The sequence below is a fragment of the Balearica regulorum genome, chromosome 19 (genome assembly GCF_011004875.1).
Source record: "Balearica regulorum gibbericeps isolate bBalReg1 chromosome 19, bBalReg1.pri, whole genome shotgun sequence".
Lineage (NCBI taxonomy): Eukaryota > Metazoa > Chordata > Aves > Gruiformes > Gruidae > Balearica > Balearica regulorum.
The window spans coordinates 2,733,163-2,747,245 of record NC_046202.1 but is presented as its reverse complement, the minus strand read 5'-3'; the positions used below and the strand labels follow the sequence as shown (position 1 = coordinate 2,747,245).

The following is a 14,083-nucleotide window of genomic DNA, read 5'->3' as shown; positions in this document are numbered from 1 at the left end:
TATTAATGTACAAGTTCCGTGTTAACTTTAAACAAGCAAAACCAAAATATCCCGTAGCAAAGGTATGAGTATAGATGTCTGTTGTTTGCTGGCTACGTTCTCGTCCAAAAACTACAGTGGAAAAAAAAAAATATGGCATTTTCAGAACTGCTTAGTCTCCAATACAATTAATCTACTAAAAGGTTAAGCCATTCTCCTTCATTTCCTTGTTTGAAAATTAAGTTAATAACTCTTTAGCTACATCTCTTTTTTTTTAATTATCTTTTTTTAGCTTGTAAAGCATCAGTACCTCTGATTTACACAAGGGGAAGAAAGGCCATACAATTTCAAGTGTATTCTGATGACTTCTGCATACTCCAGTACTCAGTACTGAGCTATTTCTCTGGGCCCAAGCACAAGAGCATCTGTGGAGACAAGGACTCACCTGTTTGGGTCCCCTTTGAAGTGCTGCAGGTCATTGTACGGTTTTGCTTACAAGTTTGGTGTTTGTGCTGTAGCTATGACCTAACTGTGCTTAGAAAAGCAGCCGCTGTTGGCCACATCAGTTTGTAGCTGTAAGCAAGAGACAGGGAACAACGAGGTTCTGTTGTCTCTTTCTGAACCTTGTGCACATTAGAAGTTCTGTGATGTCACGAGAGTTGATCTGAAATTAGGACTTACATCCTCACTGAACTGGGGTCCAGGTTAGTGACACAACAGTGATGTTCCTCTTTGAGGTCCATCGGTTACATACTTCTCCCCTCCAAAACAAAAAAAATTGCTGCTCTCCATTTTCTGATTCTCTAATCTTTTATCTATCTAACCTATTTGTGAATTAAAGCTGAATTCACATTCATTCCATTTTAGAATATTCTCAAAGACTTTAAAAATACCGATGTGATCATTCATCTTCACAAAAACTGGCCAGAGTTTGCTCTTGATAAAGGTTGCTTTAAGCCGATCGTCTGTATAGTAGTAAATATGTTTTCCGCTTTTGGCTCTCCTAGCAACTTAAAGGTAATTGGTTATGCTCTGAGTTGGTAACCCAAATATTTAAAAACACAAGTGGTTAAAGTTTAATCCGCTGTCATGATGATGATGTGGCAATAGAAGCTGTGCATCAGGATTCATTCTTTGCCTGGAGAAGAAGGTGGCAGTAACGCTCGTGTGCTACGGTCTTCTGTGGAATACGGGATGTGTAAAGCAGACGTTAACGGTTGAAAGGAGGATTTTCCACCATGAGCGGATACTCAAACTGCTCCACTAACCACACTAACATTTGGAGTCATTATTTAGTACTTGCACTGGGCATCCCTCAACTGACCATTAACATAGCATCTGTGATCTTCAACTGCACCGTCATCATCACCAGAATGGCAACAAAGGATCTGCACAAGCCTATCTCGATACTCTTCTGCAATTTGGCCTTTTCTGATCTCTTCACCAGCTTTTCTGGCTTTTGGATTTCGATGCTGTTCATCACCAACCCTGACATTACAATCTTTGGATCCAAGGATATGCTTGCACCTTATGCCTTATATACGGTGTCTATTTTATCCACCATCTATAACTTGGTAAGCATTGGAATTGAACGCTATCTGGCTGTGGCTAAAAGCATGAGGACAAGATTCAGGGTTTCTAGAAACCATTCTATTGCTGTAGTTTTAATTAACTGGGTCCTTGCTTTCTTTTTGGGCTGCTTGCCATTGATGGGATGGAACTGCTTGCGTATGGAAAAAAATCTCTCTGTCCTCTACAGCCCGTTTTGCGTTAACTACCTCATCTTCATCGCCATTCCCAACGTTGTGGTGGCTTTTATTATACCTCTCTTCACCTACCTTAGAATCATTATCATCCTGAGGAAAAGAAAGCTGAGAATGAAAGCATGTGGACAAGCTACTGGCACCTACAAGTCAGCCGAAATGCAGGTTGCCAGAACCAGTATTTTTATTTGGCTCCTGGCATTGATCTCATACGCTCCTTTTTTCGCAGGAGTCGTATTTGACGCAACTAACCATCAGTGCCCCATTGATCTCTACCCAGGCGTCTACATCTTTCGAAACTGCACGGCTATGCTGATAACCATGAACTGTTTGGGAAATCCCATAATATATACCCTGAAAGCCAAAACGCTGGGGGCTAAACTCAAGGCTCTGAAATGCCTCTCCACCAGCCGTGTGCGAGCCTGCACCATCGAGAACATCTAGCCGGGCCTGCCCCGGTGGGTGCAGTCAGGGGTCGGAATTCAGGCCGGGCTCCCGCCCGCTCCCCGCGCCCGGGGCGGTTCAGCACCCAGCGAGTGGACAGCTCCGGGGAGCGGAAACGGGCGCGCAGAGCGAGGGGGGCGGGCGGGCCCTGCGCGGGCAGGCGCGGAAGGGAAGGGAAGGGAAGGGAAGGGAAGGGAAGGGAAGGGAAGGGAAGGGAAGGGAAGGGAAGGGAAGGGAAGGGAAGGGAAGGGAAGGGAAGGGAAGGGAAGGGAGGGTAGGGAAGGGTAGGGTAGGGAAGGGAAGGGAAGGAAGGATAGGGAAGGGAAGGGAAGGGAAGGGAAGGGAAGGGAAGGGAAGGGAAGGGAAGGGAAGGGAAGGGAAGGGAAGGGAGGATAGGGAAGGTAAGGGAGGGTAGGGTAGGGAAGGGAAGGGAAGGAAGGATAGGGAAGGGAAGGGAAGGGAAGGGAAGGGAAGGGAAGGGAAGGGAAGGGAGGATAGGGAAGGGAAGGTAAGGGAGGATAGGGAAATGAAGGGAAGGGAGGATAGGGAAATGAAGGGAGGATAGGGAAGGGTAGGGAAGGGAAGGGAGGGGAGGGGAGGGAAGGGAAGGGAAGGTAGGGGAGGGTAGGGGAGGGAAGGTAGGGAAGGGAAGGAAGGATAGGGTAGGGAAGGGAAGGGAAGGAAGGATAGGGAAGGGTAGGGAAGGGAAGGGAGGATAGGGAAGGGAAGGGAGGGGAGGGAAGGGAAGGGAGGATAGGGAAGGGAGGGGAGGGGAGGGAAGGGAAGGGAGGATAGGGAAGGGTAGGGAAGGGAGGGGAGGGGAGGGGAGGGGAGGGGAGGTAGGGAAGGGAAGGAAGGATAGGGAAGGGAAGGGAAGGGAAGGTAGGGAAGGGAAGGGAAGGGAAGGGAAGGGAAGGGAAGGGAAGGGAAGGGAAGGGAAGGGAAGGGAAGGGAAGGGAAGGGAAGGGAAGGGAAGGGAAGGGAAGGGAAGGGAAGGGAAGGGAAGGGAAGGGAAGGGAAGGGAAGGGAAGGGGGGGCTGGAGCTTTGTGGCTTCTCTCAGCAGCTTTTGTTGGCCTCGATGGTTGGCAGCTTCCCTTCCCGGAGCAGGCCAGTGCACGGGCTGCTTCCTCCGGGCTCCGCGTGGAACCGGAGAGCTCAGAGATGAAAAGAACTCTATTAGCAATGTTTACTCTGCGTTTGGAAAGAGGCTTCTGGCGTGCTCGCTTTGCTGCTGGGATTTGCATCAGTTCTGTATTATTTGGATGGTTTTGAAGACAGTTAAACAGGTAGAAAAAATTCAGTAGCATGGGGGAAATGTGATTTTGCTTTCTCATTTACAGTCGGTCAAATTGTATCTTTCAATGTTTGATGAATCTCTTCATTAATGGGGGCACTCAGCACTGATTTACTGTTGTAATTTTAACTGCAATATGTAGCTGGCTAACATGGTTTTTGTGAGACGTTTGTGACTACACTTTGCATATTTCTGCTTATAAATAGAGGCACACCTGAGTCCCTGGCTTTTGAAATCTGAATTGCTTTAGGAGAAAACCTCACTTGAATTCTTCAGTATCAGAATTTCAATGAAGTTTCCTGTACAAAACAAAATAAAAATATCAAGACCAAGTATTTTGTAAAAGGAAAAGGTCTTACCCCCTCCCTCTCCAAAAAGGAAATTTGCTACCGAATAGTTAATCTGTCAGATCCCAGTAGAAATTAATGCTTATTCTTGATAACAAGGGGATATTGTCTAGAAGAATCTCAGCGCTTAAATTTCTTCTCTTGCACAGTTACCAGTCTAGAAGCTGTGATGGAATAGATCCCGGTGACATCAGCTCATCTTTCAGGTTTCAAAGCATGCTCAAACATTGCGCAATGATATTACATCAATGCGATAATCCATACTGTGATAATGTTCTCACATTCATGAAACACACACAAGCGGAGTCCAACCAAAATCAGCCCTTCCCGCACAGGCTGGAGATTTCAGGGTTTATTTCCCATTTGCTTGCTCTGTTGTCGTTGTTTCAGCATTTCAAAAGGCGAGAGTGAACTAAGAACAAACCCCCATTAATCTGGTCCTGAGGGGGTATGAGAAAAGAGCATGTGTTGTGTAAGAAATGGGTTCACTGATGTAACAAATGAGCGAGTGCCACCATATTAACGAACCCGATGCGTGGTGCTTTCTGGTTATTGCTGTAAAACCCTTTTCTGTGCTATTTTACACTGAAGAACTCTGGGAGAATTTCTTTTGTCTGAATTAAAATTCAGGCATTTAAGGAAATGGACGGCACTAAACGATACACAATTAAAATGAATTATTTAAATGGGTAACGTAACTCGGGCAAGATAAATCTGGCTCCGTTTCTCCTGCCGTGTCCTGTGAACTCACCGCCACCAGCCTCGGCAAAATCCCAACGTCTGTCCCCCACTCAATTGTTCCAGCCTAAACTTCACAACAGAAGATTCGACCAAAACGTACCGAAGGGCAGGTGGTAAGGATCAGCCTGGGGGTGGTTTTATTACATCATCCTCATGCGATGATGTCTATCCATCCCCATAGCGACGTGGCAAGGTGACAGGGAACAGCCAGAGTATTTAATGCAGCACTGTCTATCGTCATTTCACAAGCAAAGTGGCAGCTGGAGCCCAGCCAGAGCCGCCTCAAGAGGACATGTGTGTACGTATGTCCAATACAAGAACACACATACGTGAGATATAGGGAATAACCCCGGGCCGGGCCCCGCCCGCGCTCGGCGATGGACTAGCGAGCCTGGCTGGAGGCGCTCGGCGCTCGGCTGGCCGGAAGTGGCGCTGAGGCGGGCGCCATGCGGGCACCGCGGCCCTGCGGGGTGTGCGGGGAGGCCGGGGCGGCCAAGTACCGCTGTCCGCGCTGCGCTGCCGCATAGTGAGGGGCGGGACGGGGCGGGACGAGGGGCAGCGGGCGGCGGGGACGGGGCGGGGGGGAGCGGTGGGGACCCGGGGCCGGCAGCGGCGGGGGCTGGGGGGGGGCGGCGCGGCCTTGCCTGCCCGGTGAGGCGAGCGGCCGCCTCCCGCCCTGACGGCACCTCTCGCCCCGCAGCTGCTCCGTGCCGTGCTGCAGGACTCACAAAGGTGAGTGACCGACCGGCGGGACGGGGAGGGGGGCCGGCCGGGCCGCACCGCCGCTAACGCCGTCTGCTCCCGCAGAGCGATGCACGCCGGAGCCGAAGCAGGAGCGGGCGGCGGGCGGACAGACCTTCCCCGGCGGGCCCACCCGCGCCGGGCAGCGCGCAGGTAGGTGGGACGGGCGGGCGGGCGGGGCGGGCAGGGGCGCCCCGGCCCCTCTGCAGCGCTGCTGTCCTCGCCCGCAGACAGCCCCTGGTCGGTGGAGGACATCCTGACGGAAGATGACGAGCAGGACCGCGTCCCGCTGCAGAAACTCAAGCTTTTAGGTAATCTCGAGCAGTCAGAAGGCAGCCGGGGGGCGGGGGTGGTGGCAGGCCTTCGGCGAAGCGGAGGTTTTTGCGGTTCCTGTGAATTCTTCGTGGAGCGCTGCAGCTTATCCCGGCCGTGCGCTTCATTGCAAGGCCTTAAAGACTGAAATGTCGGGTACCCGGCCTTTTGCCACGTCTCTTTGAAAGTTTATTTGCAAAATAAGGGTGGTCTCAACTGCATTTGTTAACTGTTTGAGGTTAGTAGTTTATACTTTTTTTTTTTTTTTAAGGGGAATCAGAAGAACTGAGAGGCTTGCTCCTGAATCCGCATCTCAGGCAGCTACTGCTGACAGTCGATCAAGCAGAAGACAAAAGCTCCCTCATGAAAAAGTACATGCAGGAGCCGTTATTTGTTGAGTTTGCAGACTGTTGTTTGAGAATTGTTGAGCCTCCAGAGAAGGAGAACATTCTTCCTGAGTGAACTACTTTGGGAGCATTTTTATTTCCTTGAGGCTTTTTTCCCTCTGACAGAAGAGATCTGGCAGCACCCCGTGCTACTCTGGTGTACCGTTCTGCGTATTTCCTCAAGGTTTGGTCACACTTTGCTCGTGGATGTCAGTGCTCTAATTTTCAATTTTGAGTTGATAAACAGTGACGTAGTCAGTGTGGGACAGATTTCTAGATACTAGGAATTAAACTTGATGTTCTGTGGACTTGCTTCCTGTTGGTACGGAAATACCATCAACCATGGGAGTTGTTGCTTCCCAGTAACAATTAGTATTAAATATATTTGCATTTATTTTAATCCACAAAGTAATTTGAAGTGTTTTTGTTACCTAAACCTTGTTGCGGATGGTTGGACACCTTTACAAGGTATTTAACAGTTTATTTAAAAGTGGCATACACAGGAGAGCTGAACAATTTCAAGACCCGCATGAGCAACAAAGAGACAATATGGAGAACCTTGGCCCCTTGGCAGAGGTGGTGCTAGAAATGCAGGGCAGTTGTGAGAGTACATGCATTTTGGTCGTATAGATAAAAAGCAAGAGCCCAGTCTCGCTTTTCCCTGAGACATCTGCCTTTAGTGTTACAGTTGACTGCTGCTTGCTTCCTTGGTCGCAGCCAGAAGCGTTGTGATGAACTGAACACCCATGGTCAATCAGAATAGTTGTACCTCCCCACGAGAATCCAGCACGCATCAGAAATATTTGCCTTATTTGCTCTTTCGTTACCAGCCTCTTGCTTCTCCCAGGTAGTGCCAGAAGTGTTCGGTTCAAGTATATATTGCTTAAAGCACTGGATCTATTTTAATTATGTTGAGCGTTGTCATAGTACTGATATTTCCTCTAATATGTGCGTGTGTGTGAGCAGAGGAATGCCCCCCCGTGCATTCTACATTTGAAGTATATTATATTATACGTACAATGCATCAATATAAAAAGCTCTGAGGTAGCAGCAGATACGGATGTTGAGTAATTTGAAAGCAGCAGCTCGCAGACAGTCCTTCCCTGAAGGAAAAAGTACAGTATATGCAGACAGCCAAAACCTATGTTGGAAGGAGTTTCTCTCTGTCCAATAAAATCTGGTTAAATCCAGTGACGGAATAGGCAGCCGTATGGGGGCTGACATTTGCATAAAGCAGGGGAGACTTTTTACAGTGAAACTTGATAGAGCCCTAGAAGAAAAAGAGGTGGAGAGGTCAGTTGATGTTTTTGCCAGATTTTGACCTAATTTTGCTATTCAGACTAAGTAGTGCTTTAGTGTACAAGCAACTAGTGAATACGAATAAGGAGAGAGGAAGACCTCCAAAGGAGTCCTAGTACAAATGGATTTAAAAGAAATTATTACTACAAAGAGTACCAGTACTGTAATCTGTAATTTGAACTGAAATTAGCTTAAACTCTGAAGACTTGAGTATTTAGTCAGTACTAAACTTGGTACTGCTTCTTCCTACTTGTAGTAACTGACCAGCACAGACTACATTGTTGCTCACATAAAAAAAATTTATCAACAGAAAAACCCAAGCACAAGGTGATTTGTAACCGGAATGCAGTTCCTGAGAGAAGCCAGTGTGTTGTGGCCTGTTTGGAGTAGACGGTATCTCAGACTGTTCTGCATGTGCACGGGAGATGACGTATGTGAGGGCTGCTACCTGCTTTCTGCCCTGAACGTCCCCTCTGTGAATTAGTCTGTGCCGTTGTCTGCAGAGTGAAGTTAATACAGAATTACTGGCATATACTAATGCACCTAGTTTAGCTCTGCTCGATAGCGGAATTCAGGTTCCTGAACTCAGCAGAACAATTAAGCTGCCCTGACTCGAGTGTGTGAGGTTTGTTACCTGTGGGAGAGCTCTAATGGAGGTGATGCCGCAGCCAAAGAAACAGCTCTCCACCTTGAGGCAGTCGCTCTCCTGAAGTACTTTGAGGCACGCCAGCAGGGACAGGTCTCTCCGAAGGCCCGGTACGGTTACAGGTGCGGCAGCCAGGACAAGGCCGAGGGGCCAGAACTGGATTATTGCATGCAGAGGCCAAGTTGTTTCCAAAGAGCAAGGTGGTTTGGCTGAGATGGCTGTAGGTCCAGGAACTGAGAAGAGCCCCTTTTCTTCACCCTCATCCAATTCCGCTGCTGCTAATGCAGCCATTTTTGCCTGATGAAGAGATGCAGAACAACATTCTTGGAACAAGATTCTCCAACATCTTGAACAAAATTTAAAACTGCAAAACTAAGAGTCTCATGAAGAGGGCATCCTAAAGGATAGGACACCCTTTGGGACATTCTCTCATTTTATGAAGGTAAGGAACAAGTTCATTCTGCTGTCTGTGCTGCCACCCTGTAGAAGCAGCCGTACAAGACTGGCATCCATCTCCTACTCTTCAGCTTGAGAAGACTTTTCTGGAGAATTGACAGTGTTTGGTTTGTTACTTGACAGAGGTACATTCTTTCTTAAACACCAGAAAGCCTCAGTCACTCAATTTCAATGCTTTCCTGTACCAATGTACTTACTTTCCATTTCCTCCAGCCGTGCTTAATAACGTTAGCAGCCCTGCGCATCCTTTGGAAGCGATTCTTGGCTAACCAGGAACGGATAGCTGAAGATTTAATTAAAAGAAATCTGAGTACAAAGAATCTCAGAAGCTGTTGCACACAATGTAAGAGAGATGGCACTTAAGCTCTCTCCTTGTTCAATTAACATAACCACTCCTGCCACTCTAAACCCCCAGTGTAACTGGAAATGTTGCTCGTTATATTATGTTCATCACGCCCTTATCAACTGACCTGCTTGGATGACAGTAGCAGACCACCTCTGCCTCGCTAGTTTCTTCTGTTTAAATCTTCTCCAGCAACACTGAATGCAAAATGCTTTCTCATTTAACACCTCTGCTCTTCTAGCTTCAAGTTGCTCCAGCTGCATTGGGGATACAAGCCTGCAGTTAGTACTCTGGGATGGAGTTGTCTTCACAACTCTTCTACAGTCTCTTGGTGTTTGACAGAAAACCACACGTGCATTTCAGTGTCCTAAGACTGCTGGATTAGGTTTTAGAAGTGAGAGCACTTCATTAATGCTTATTAGATAACGTGTGAAAGTTTTAAGTATCTGAGGGGAAAAAGAGTTGGGGGGGGCGGGAAGTAGACACTCCCAAAATTGCAGCAGCTGGCTTAAAACTAGCTCCTTTGGAGGAGGTTCTTTAAGGCTGCATCCTCCAGTATGCAAGCTTTGCAAAAGTGCCTTTGCCTCCTTCATCTCTTTCACAAAGCAGCTGCTTAGGCTGGTCAGAGTAGCCAAGTCTGTGGGGTGAAGTTAGGGAAAGCTGTAATCTTTACCCAGCTGGGAGGGTACTGACACCACTGGACACAAGTGCAACTCCTTGTCCATTAACAGCAAGGATGCCAGGAAACAAAGAGCTGCTGATAGTTGGGTTCTGATGGATGTTTGATTTAGTTTAATAATTTGAAGGAAAATGCACAATTCTGGTCACACTGGTATTAGCAGGAACATCACCTAAACCACGGTGCTAATCTGTGCCAGAATCCCCATTATGCAAGTAGGCTCCAGGACTGTTAGCCAAGGAAACAGCACTCTTACCACAGAATTAGCCATAAATACTTTGGTTTTGCCACAGTACACTGAAGTGTTTTCTGCTCTGTTCCCTGTTTGCTCAGCAGTAGCAACATTCTGAAGGATCTCACGAACAACAGAAAGGGATGCTTTGTCATCATCCACCACTGGAGTCTTGCCTGCAAATGAAGCATTGAAGAGAAGGTATCACAAAGCTTGGAAATCAGGACCAAATAATTGTCTTTACACTGAGACTTCCTGGCTGTTTAGGGGTGTACAGCTACAACGAGAGGGCAGGAGGCGATGGCTGAGACATTACTAAGATCTAGCTGTGTTGGAGGGAAAAATATGACAACATAGCTTTCGCTATGTGCCAGCAACTCTAAAACCAGCTTAGTGTGGTTTAACTAAGCTGTAGTTTGGGTGCTGTCTTATCGCCTCTATTGCAGCCCTCTGCATAGGTAACAGATGACATTTTGGGTAGGTCTAGACAATGAAACGGACAGAGGGCTCAACTCTTCCCACATTGTTTAAAGCATCCTACATGGAAACATTAGAAAGCAACAACAATGCGACTTAAGAAGAATTTGAGCAGCTCAGTTCTAAGAAAATCTGATGAAATACCCAAACCTCAAAGCTGTTGGGAACAAAGAGCAAAAAGCAAGGAATTGGACTCATGGCCTTAATGTACTGAAAGATGCAGGAACAGAAAACAATTTCTGCACAATTCTATAGCTTTCACAGGGTATCGGAAGCAGCTACAGTACTAAGCAGGAGTTTATTGCAGCAGCAAGAGGTTATTAAAACCATTTCTGGGAGACAGTACGCAATTTTTTTACATTATGAAACAAACAGCTTAGCCAGGTAATTCTACTTGGAAATAGAGGTAGACTTAATTCAGACCTGTCCTTGAAAGAGATTGTGTTGTTCAAGGCAATGCTGCATGAGTTTCTGCATGCCCAATGATGGAACTTGATGGTCTTTGTATCTTTTTCCATCCTGGATACTGTTTGCTTTTCTGCTATAAATATTTCTAAGGAGATGAGAGCATTTTAAGGTACTGAAAACATACAAGCAATTCATTCTTGCTTACAGGAAGACACCTGGTAACTATGATGGTGTTCATGGGGCTGGGCTGATAAGGGAACCAAAAGCTTATCCCCGTGTTTAGGAAATTGTTTTGCTTTGTTTGCTGCTTATTACCTGCTAAAGATAAAAAGGACTAGTAACCTATCGCAATGAGGCATTTCAGCTAATGGATTTACAATTGAGGGAGAAAGATAGGGCGTGTAAGTAATTTTCCAGCCTGTATTTCGTTACTTCATTGCATTTCCACAAGGGTGAACAGATTTCCAGCCATTTTACTTATCTGACAGAGGCTGGTACTTACTGGTCCTGGTTCCCACATCTGCTGGCTACTAAACAGACCCATTGGGTGAAGATGGGCTCAATCTGTGAGAAAGTAGGGGGTTGCAGCAACTTTCGATATTAAATGTAACCACCTGATGAGCTCCTTCTTTCAGGGGTTCATACCAAAGATGTTACCTTGTAGATCGGATTGTGTTTTTTAAAGTCCATCCTCCCTCTTGCTTAGAAAAAATAATCGCATACAGAAGTTTGCAAAAGGTAGAAGAAGCAGCAGAATCCAGGTAAGCTGGAAGGTCAGTGTTTTCAGCAAGAAAAGGAGGGGAAAAAAAAAAAAGGAAGGAGAAGGAATATAAGCAACAAGGTAAGTGGTTTTCAAGTCTACTCAAGAATCAACTCTAAACCAAATTACACTGGGGGGGAACCCCAAACACCATTCTAACTGTAAGTTTTCTACCCAAGAGGAACACAGAAAAACAGCAATAAAATGAAAGATTTGCACTTTCAGATTTGCAAGTCTGCTGTAAGCATTAGGCAAATTAGAAACTCAAGTTGGTGATAGATTAGAAAAATATTTTGAGAACAGTGGTGTCCCTAGTGCTGAATACAGTAATTGTGTCTGATCTATGCGATACCACATTGGTGCAGTGATAATTTTTCTTGACAGCAGAGGGATTATCGAAAGAAACGTACCTTTTTTCTCAGCAGTATGATATTTGCTTTTATCACATGCTCTGTTTTTTTTGGACCCACATGATTTTCTCAGTATTTCATAGCGCTCAGTGAAGCTTTGGAAAGGGATCCTGGTAGACAAACGTACAGTTAATTCTAGGCAGGTATAATTTACTATATGGTAAATAACTTATCCTTTGAGGGGGAAAAATTGCAGAATGGCTTCAAAGATCTAGCACATGGAATGCAAATAGACTGATGCCTATTCAGCAACAGACTTCATGAAGAAATTTTGGAGACTGCCTGTTGCCCAATAACAGTGACTTTTGCCCATAACAAAGACTGGGCAGGAATTGTGCTTGTTTATGATAACTGTGAGCTTCACTCCATCAATGCTGAGCTGTCAAAAACGTGATGCTCAGGCCTTGTTCCCTCCATCCTCTGAAGGTGGTCAAGAACGCCCAGCAAGGTGACTGGCTGTGATGAGATGCTCGACTTTGAGATGACTATGCTTAGATGAATGCCATTTGTAATTTAATTGCTGAAAAGGTTACTGTGAAGGCACATTTGTTCAGAAAGTTTTAGTACGTGGCAGTCCACATCAAAATATCTCTTCCCCAGCTTCTCAGACCGGAAAGGTACAGTGAGCTCTCAGACCAGGGGTGTGTTACAGACACATCTGGACTTTGTTAGCATTTGGTGTATTTTTAGGAATCCAATTGTCTTGAAGGCAAGTTGCACTAGCACTGCTTGTTGTGCTGTTACTGCACTTTTGGACTTGCTGAACGAGCAGAGTTTCATTATCCAAAACACAGAACAGCAGTCCAAATTTTTGACAGGTATTTTTGTCTCCAAGAGAGGTGCTCAAATAAGCTTAAAAGCAAGCAGTGAGCAGAACTCTTCAGATAGCTTTGAAAGAATCGGTAAAGTTTTTTGGTCTGAAACAGACTGTGCAGTATTTAGATTTCCTGCTTATAAGCTCTTCTGAGTAACTAATATGCCACTAATTGCTATAGAAATGGATTATGGAAGATGTTGCTCAAGAAATTCGGACTTACCTAACAGGGAAGCCTGCTGCACTGATGGTGATGGCTTCGACTATTCCACAGGCCTGAAGCTGGCTGAGAACCTGAGGCATAAATTGAGATGGTTTAGGCAGCTCTTAGTCTTACCCTTTGTGGAAGCTGTGTGTGCTCAGCCCAAGTGACATGCAGGTCAGCTCGGCAGCCGCACCTGAGCTTGCCTGGTGTGCATCACCACCCTGGCAGCTGGGAATGAATGGACAGGATGGAGAAGGGGACTGCGCAGCCACCAAGCTACTGCTTTGAGTAACACCCAGAGTAGGGTCAGGGCAGAGCTAACACAGTCCTCGTGTGCCCTCTCTTGTGGTATCCACAGACCCTGCACTGACTGCAGCAGAATATGAAAACCCAGTGTTGGTATTCCTCAAGAGTGTTTAAAATGAATGCAGCACTACTCCAGCTGCTTGTTTTTACATCAGATGAGGTTCTCTAGTTACAGCTTTAGCATCTGCTGCTTTGCTCCCAGACATGCTTGTCAGTTGATATAATTTGTCCTAGACTAGACTTGACTCCAGGAGCAAGCAAAGTTTTGTTGTGGGCATTCCCCATGAAGGTATCTGTGTGACCAGGACTGCCGAGCACTCAGATGACCTTTATCTATTTGGAGGGCTGGGATGGTAGCACCCCAAATAACCCAGGAGCGCTCTGGTAAGAGAACTTCTCATACAGCAACAAGTAAGTTGCATCTGGAAGATCTGCTGTGCTTACTAGCCCCATTTCAGACAAGCATCAGCAGTGATTCTGACAGGATGTTTATCTTGGAAGCTCCAAAGGACAAAAAGCTATTTCAAAATGTGCTTTGAAATGAGCTTTGCAAGCGACTCAAGATCGTAAGAGACCCGGTGCAAAGCCCTGCACAGTGTCTCTAGGAAGCTTCTCATTGACTCGGTGAGGAAAGGCTTTTGAAAAGTTACCTCTTCTCTTTTAAAAGTCATTGCTTTGCAGTCAGCATTAGGCTTGATGCATCGGATGTAATGTGGTGTGGTGCCATTCAAAATCTGCATGAGATGTTCAAGTGAACCCTGTAGAAAACAAATACAGGTTTAATTAGGGATGCCTCCTCCACAGGTAGCTTAGCTAATCAGTGGTCTTCTATAAAAACAATGAAGCCATTTTTCACAAGGATGGCTTTACGGACTCAGTATTAGCAGAGCTCTTCTATAAGGACAGCTTGAGCAAAAAATCCACTCTATGGATGCTTTTGTAAAATTGTTGATGGCAAATTCAGAAAGCTTCCGAAATGATAGCAGGGCCGTCGGTTGAAGCTAACGCCTCCAGAGGAACAGGTAGGCAGAAGCCTGGCA

At 46.2% G+C, this 14,083-nt stretch overlaps 3 protein-coding genes across 12 annotated transcripts in view; 2 read left to right on the top strand and 1 right to left on the bottom strand.

Moving 5' to 3' along the window:
• Nucleotides 1-1,208: 1,208 nt before the first annotated feature.
• On the top strand, nucleotides 1,209-2,315 carry LOC104633496 (lysophosphatidic acid receptor 1). The gene has a single exon (XM_010299721.2). It carries the CDS (start codon nucleotides 1,218-1,220, stop codon nucleotides 2,184-2,186), a length of 969 nt encoding a protein of 322 aa, XP_010298023.2. The 5' UTR covers nucleotides 1,209-1,217; the 3' UTR covers nucleotides 2,187-2,315.
• Nucleotides 2,316-4,980: 2,665 nt separating this feature from the next.
• ZNHIT3 (zinc finger HIT-type containing 3) lies at nucleotides 4,981-6,416 on the top strand. The gene is made up of 5 exons (XM_075771679.1): nucleotides 4,981-5,095; nucleotides 5,270-5,301; nucleotides 5,377-5,463; nucleotides 5,541-5,621; nucleotides 5,894-6,416. Exons 1-5 carry the CDS (start codon nucleotides 5,016-5,018, stop codon nucleotides 6,082-6,084), a joined length of 471 nt encoding a protein of 156 aa, XP_075627794.1. The 5' UTR covers nucleotides 4,981-5,015; the 3' UTR covers nucleotides 6,085-6,416.
• Nucleotides 6,417-6,468: 52 nt separating this feature from the next.
• Nucleotides 6,469-14,083, bottom strand: part of MYO19 (myosin XIX) — a 28,496-nt gene continuing 20,881 nt past the window's right edge. For 9 of the 10 annotated variants that reach the window (XM_075771669.1, XM_075771672.1, XM_075771670.1 and 6 more), the window contains 8 exons: nucleotides 13,694-13,801; nucleotides 12,756-12,826; nucleotides 11,719-11,828; nucleotides 9,688-9,839; nucleotides 8,880-9,009; nucleotides 8,607-8,692; nucleotides 7,942-8,250; nucleotides 6,469-7,278 (listed from right to left, as the gene is read on the bottom strand). In XM_075771669.1, the coding sequence (XP_075627784.1) occupies nucleotides 7,150-7,278; nucleotides 7,942-8,250; nucleotides 8,607-8,692; nucleotides 8,880-9,009; nucleotides 9,688-9,839; nucleotides 11,719-11,828; nucleotides 12,756-12,826; nucleotides 13,694-13,801 (1,095 nt within the window). In that variant the 3' untranslated portion in view covers nucleotides 6,469-7,149. Of the gene's footprint in view, nucleotides 7,279-7,941; nucleotides 8,251-8,606; nucleotides 8,693-8,879; nucleotides 9,010-9,687; nucleotides 9,840-10,563; nucleotides 10,694-11,718; nucleotides 11,829-12,755; nucleotides 12,827-13,693; nucleotides 13,802-14,083 lie in introns of all 10 variants that reach the window. The other variant, XR_012838420.1, reaches the window with a different exon arrangement.

Bases quoted from the DNA above. Each gene is read 5' to 3' on its own strand.
- LOC104633496 (XM_010299721.2), top strand. From the start codon at position 1,218: ATGAGCGGATACTCAAACTGCTCCACTAACCACACTAACATTTGGAGT.
- ZNHIT3 (XM_075771679.1), top strand. From the start codon at position 5,016: ATGCGGGCACCGCGGCCCTGCGGGGTGTGCGGGGAGGCCGGGGCGGCC. The intron at 5,096-5,269 runs GTGAGGGGCGGG...CTCGCCCCGCAG, and splicing joins CCGCGCTGCGCTGCCGCATA to CTGCTCCGTGCCGTGCTGCA. The intron at 5,302-5,376 runs GTGAGTGACCGA...CTGCTCCCGCAG, and splicing joins GTGCTGCAGGACTCACAAAG to AGCGATGCACGCCGGAGCCG.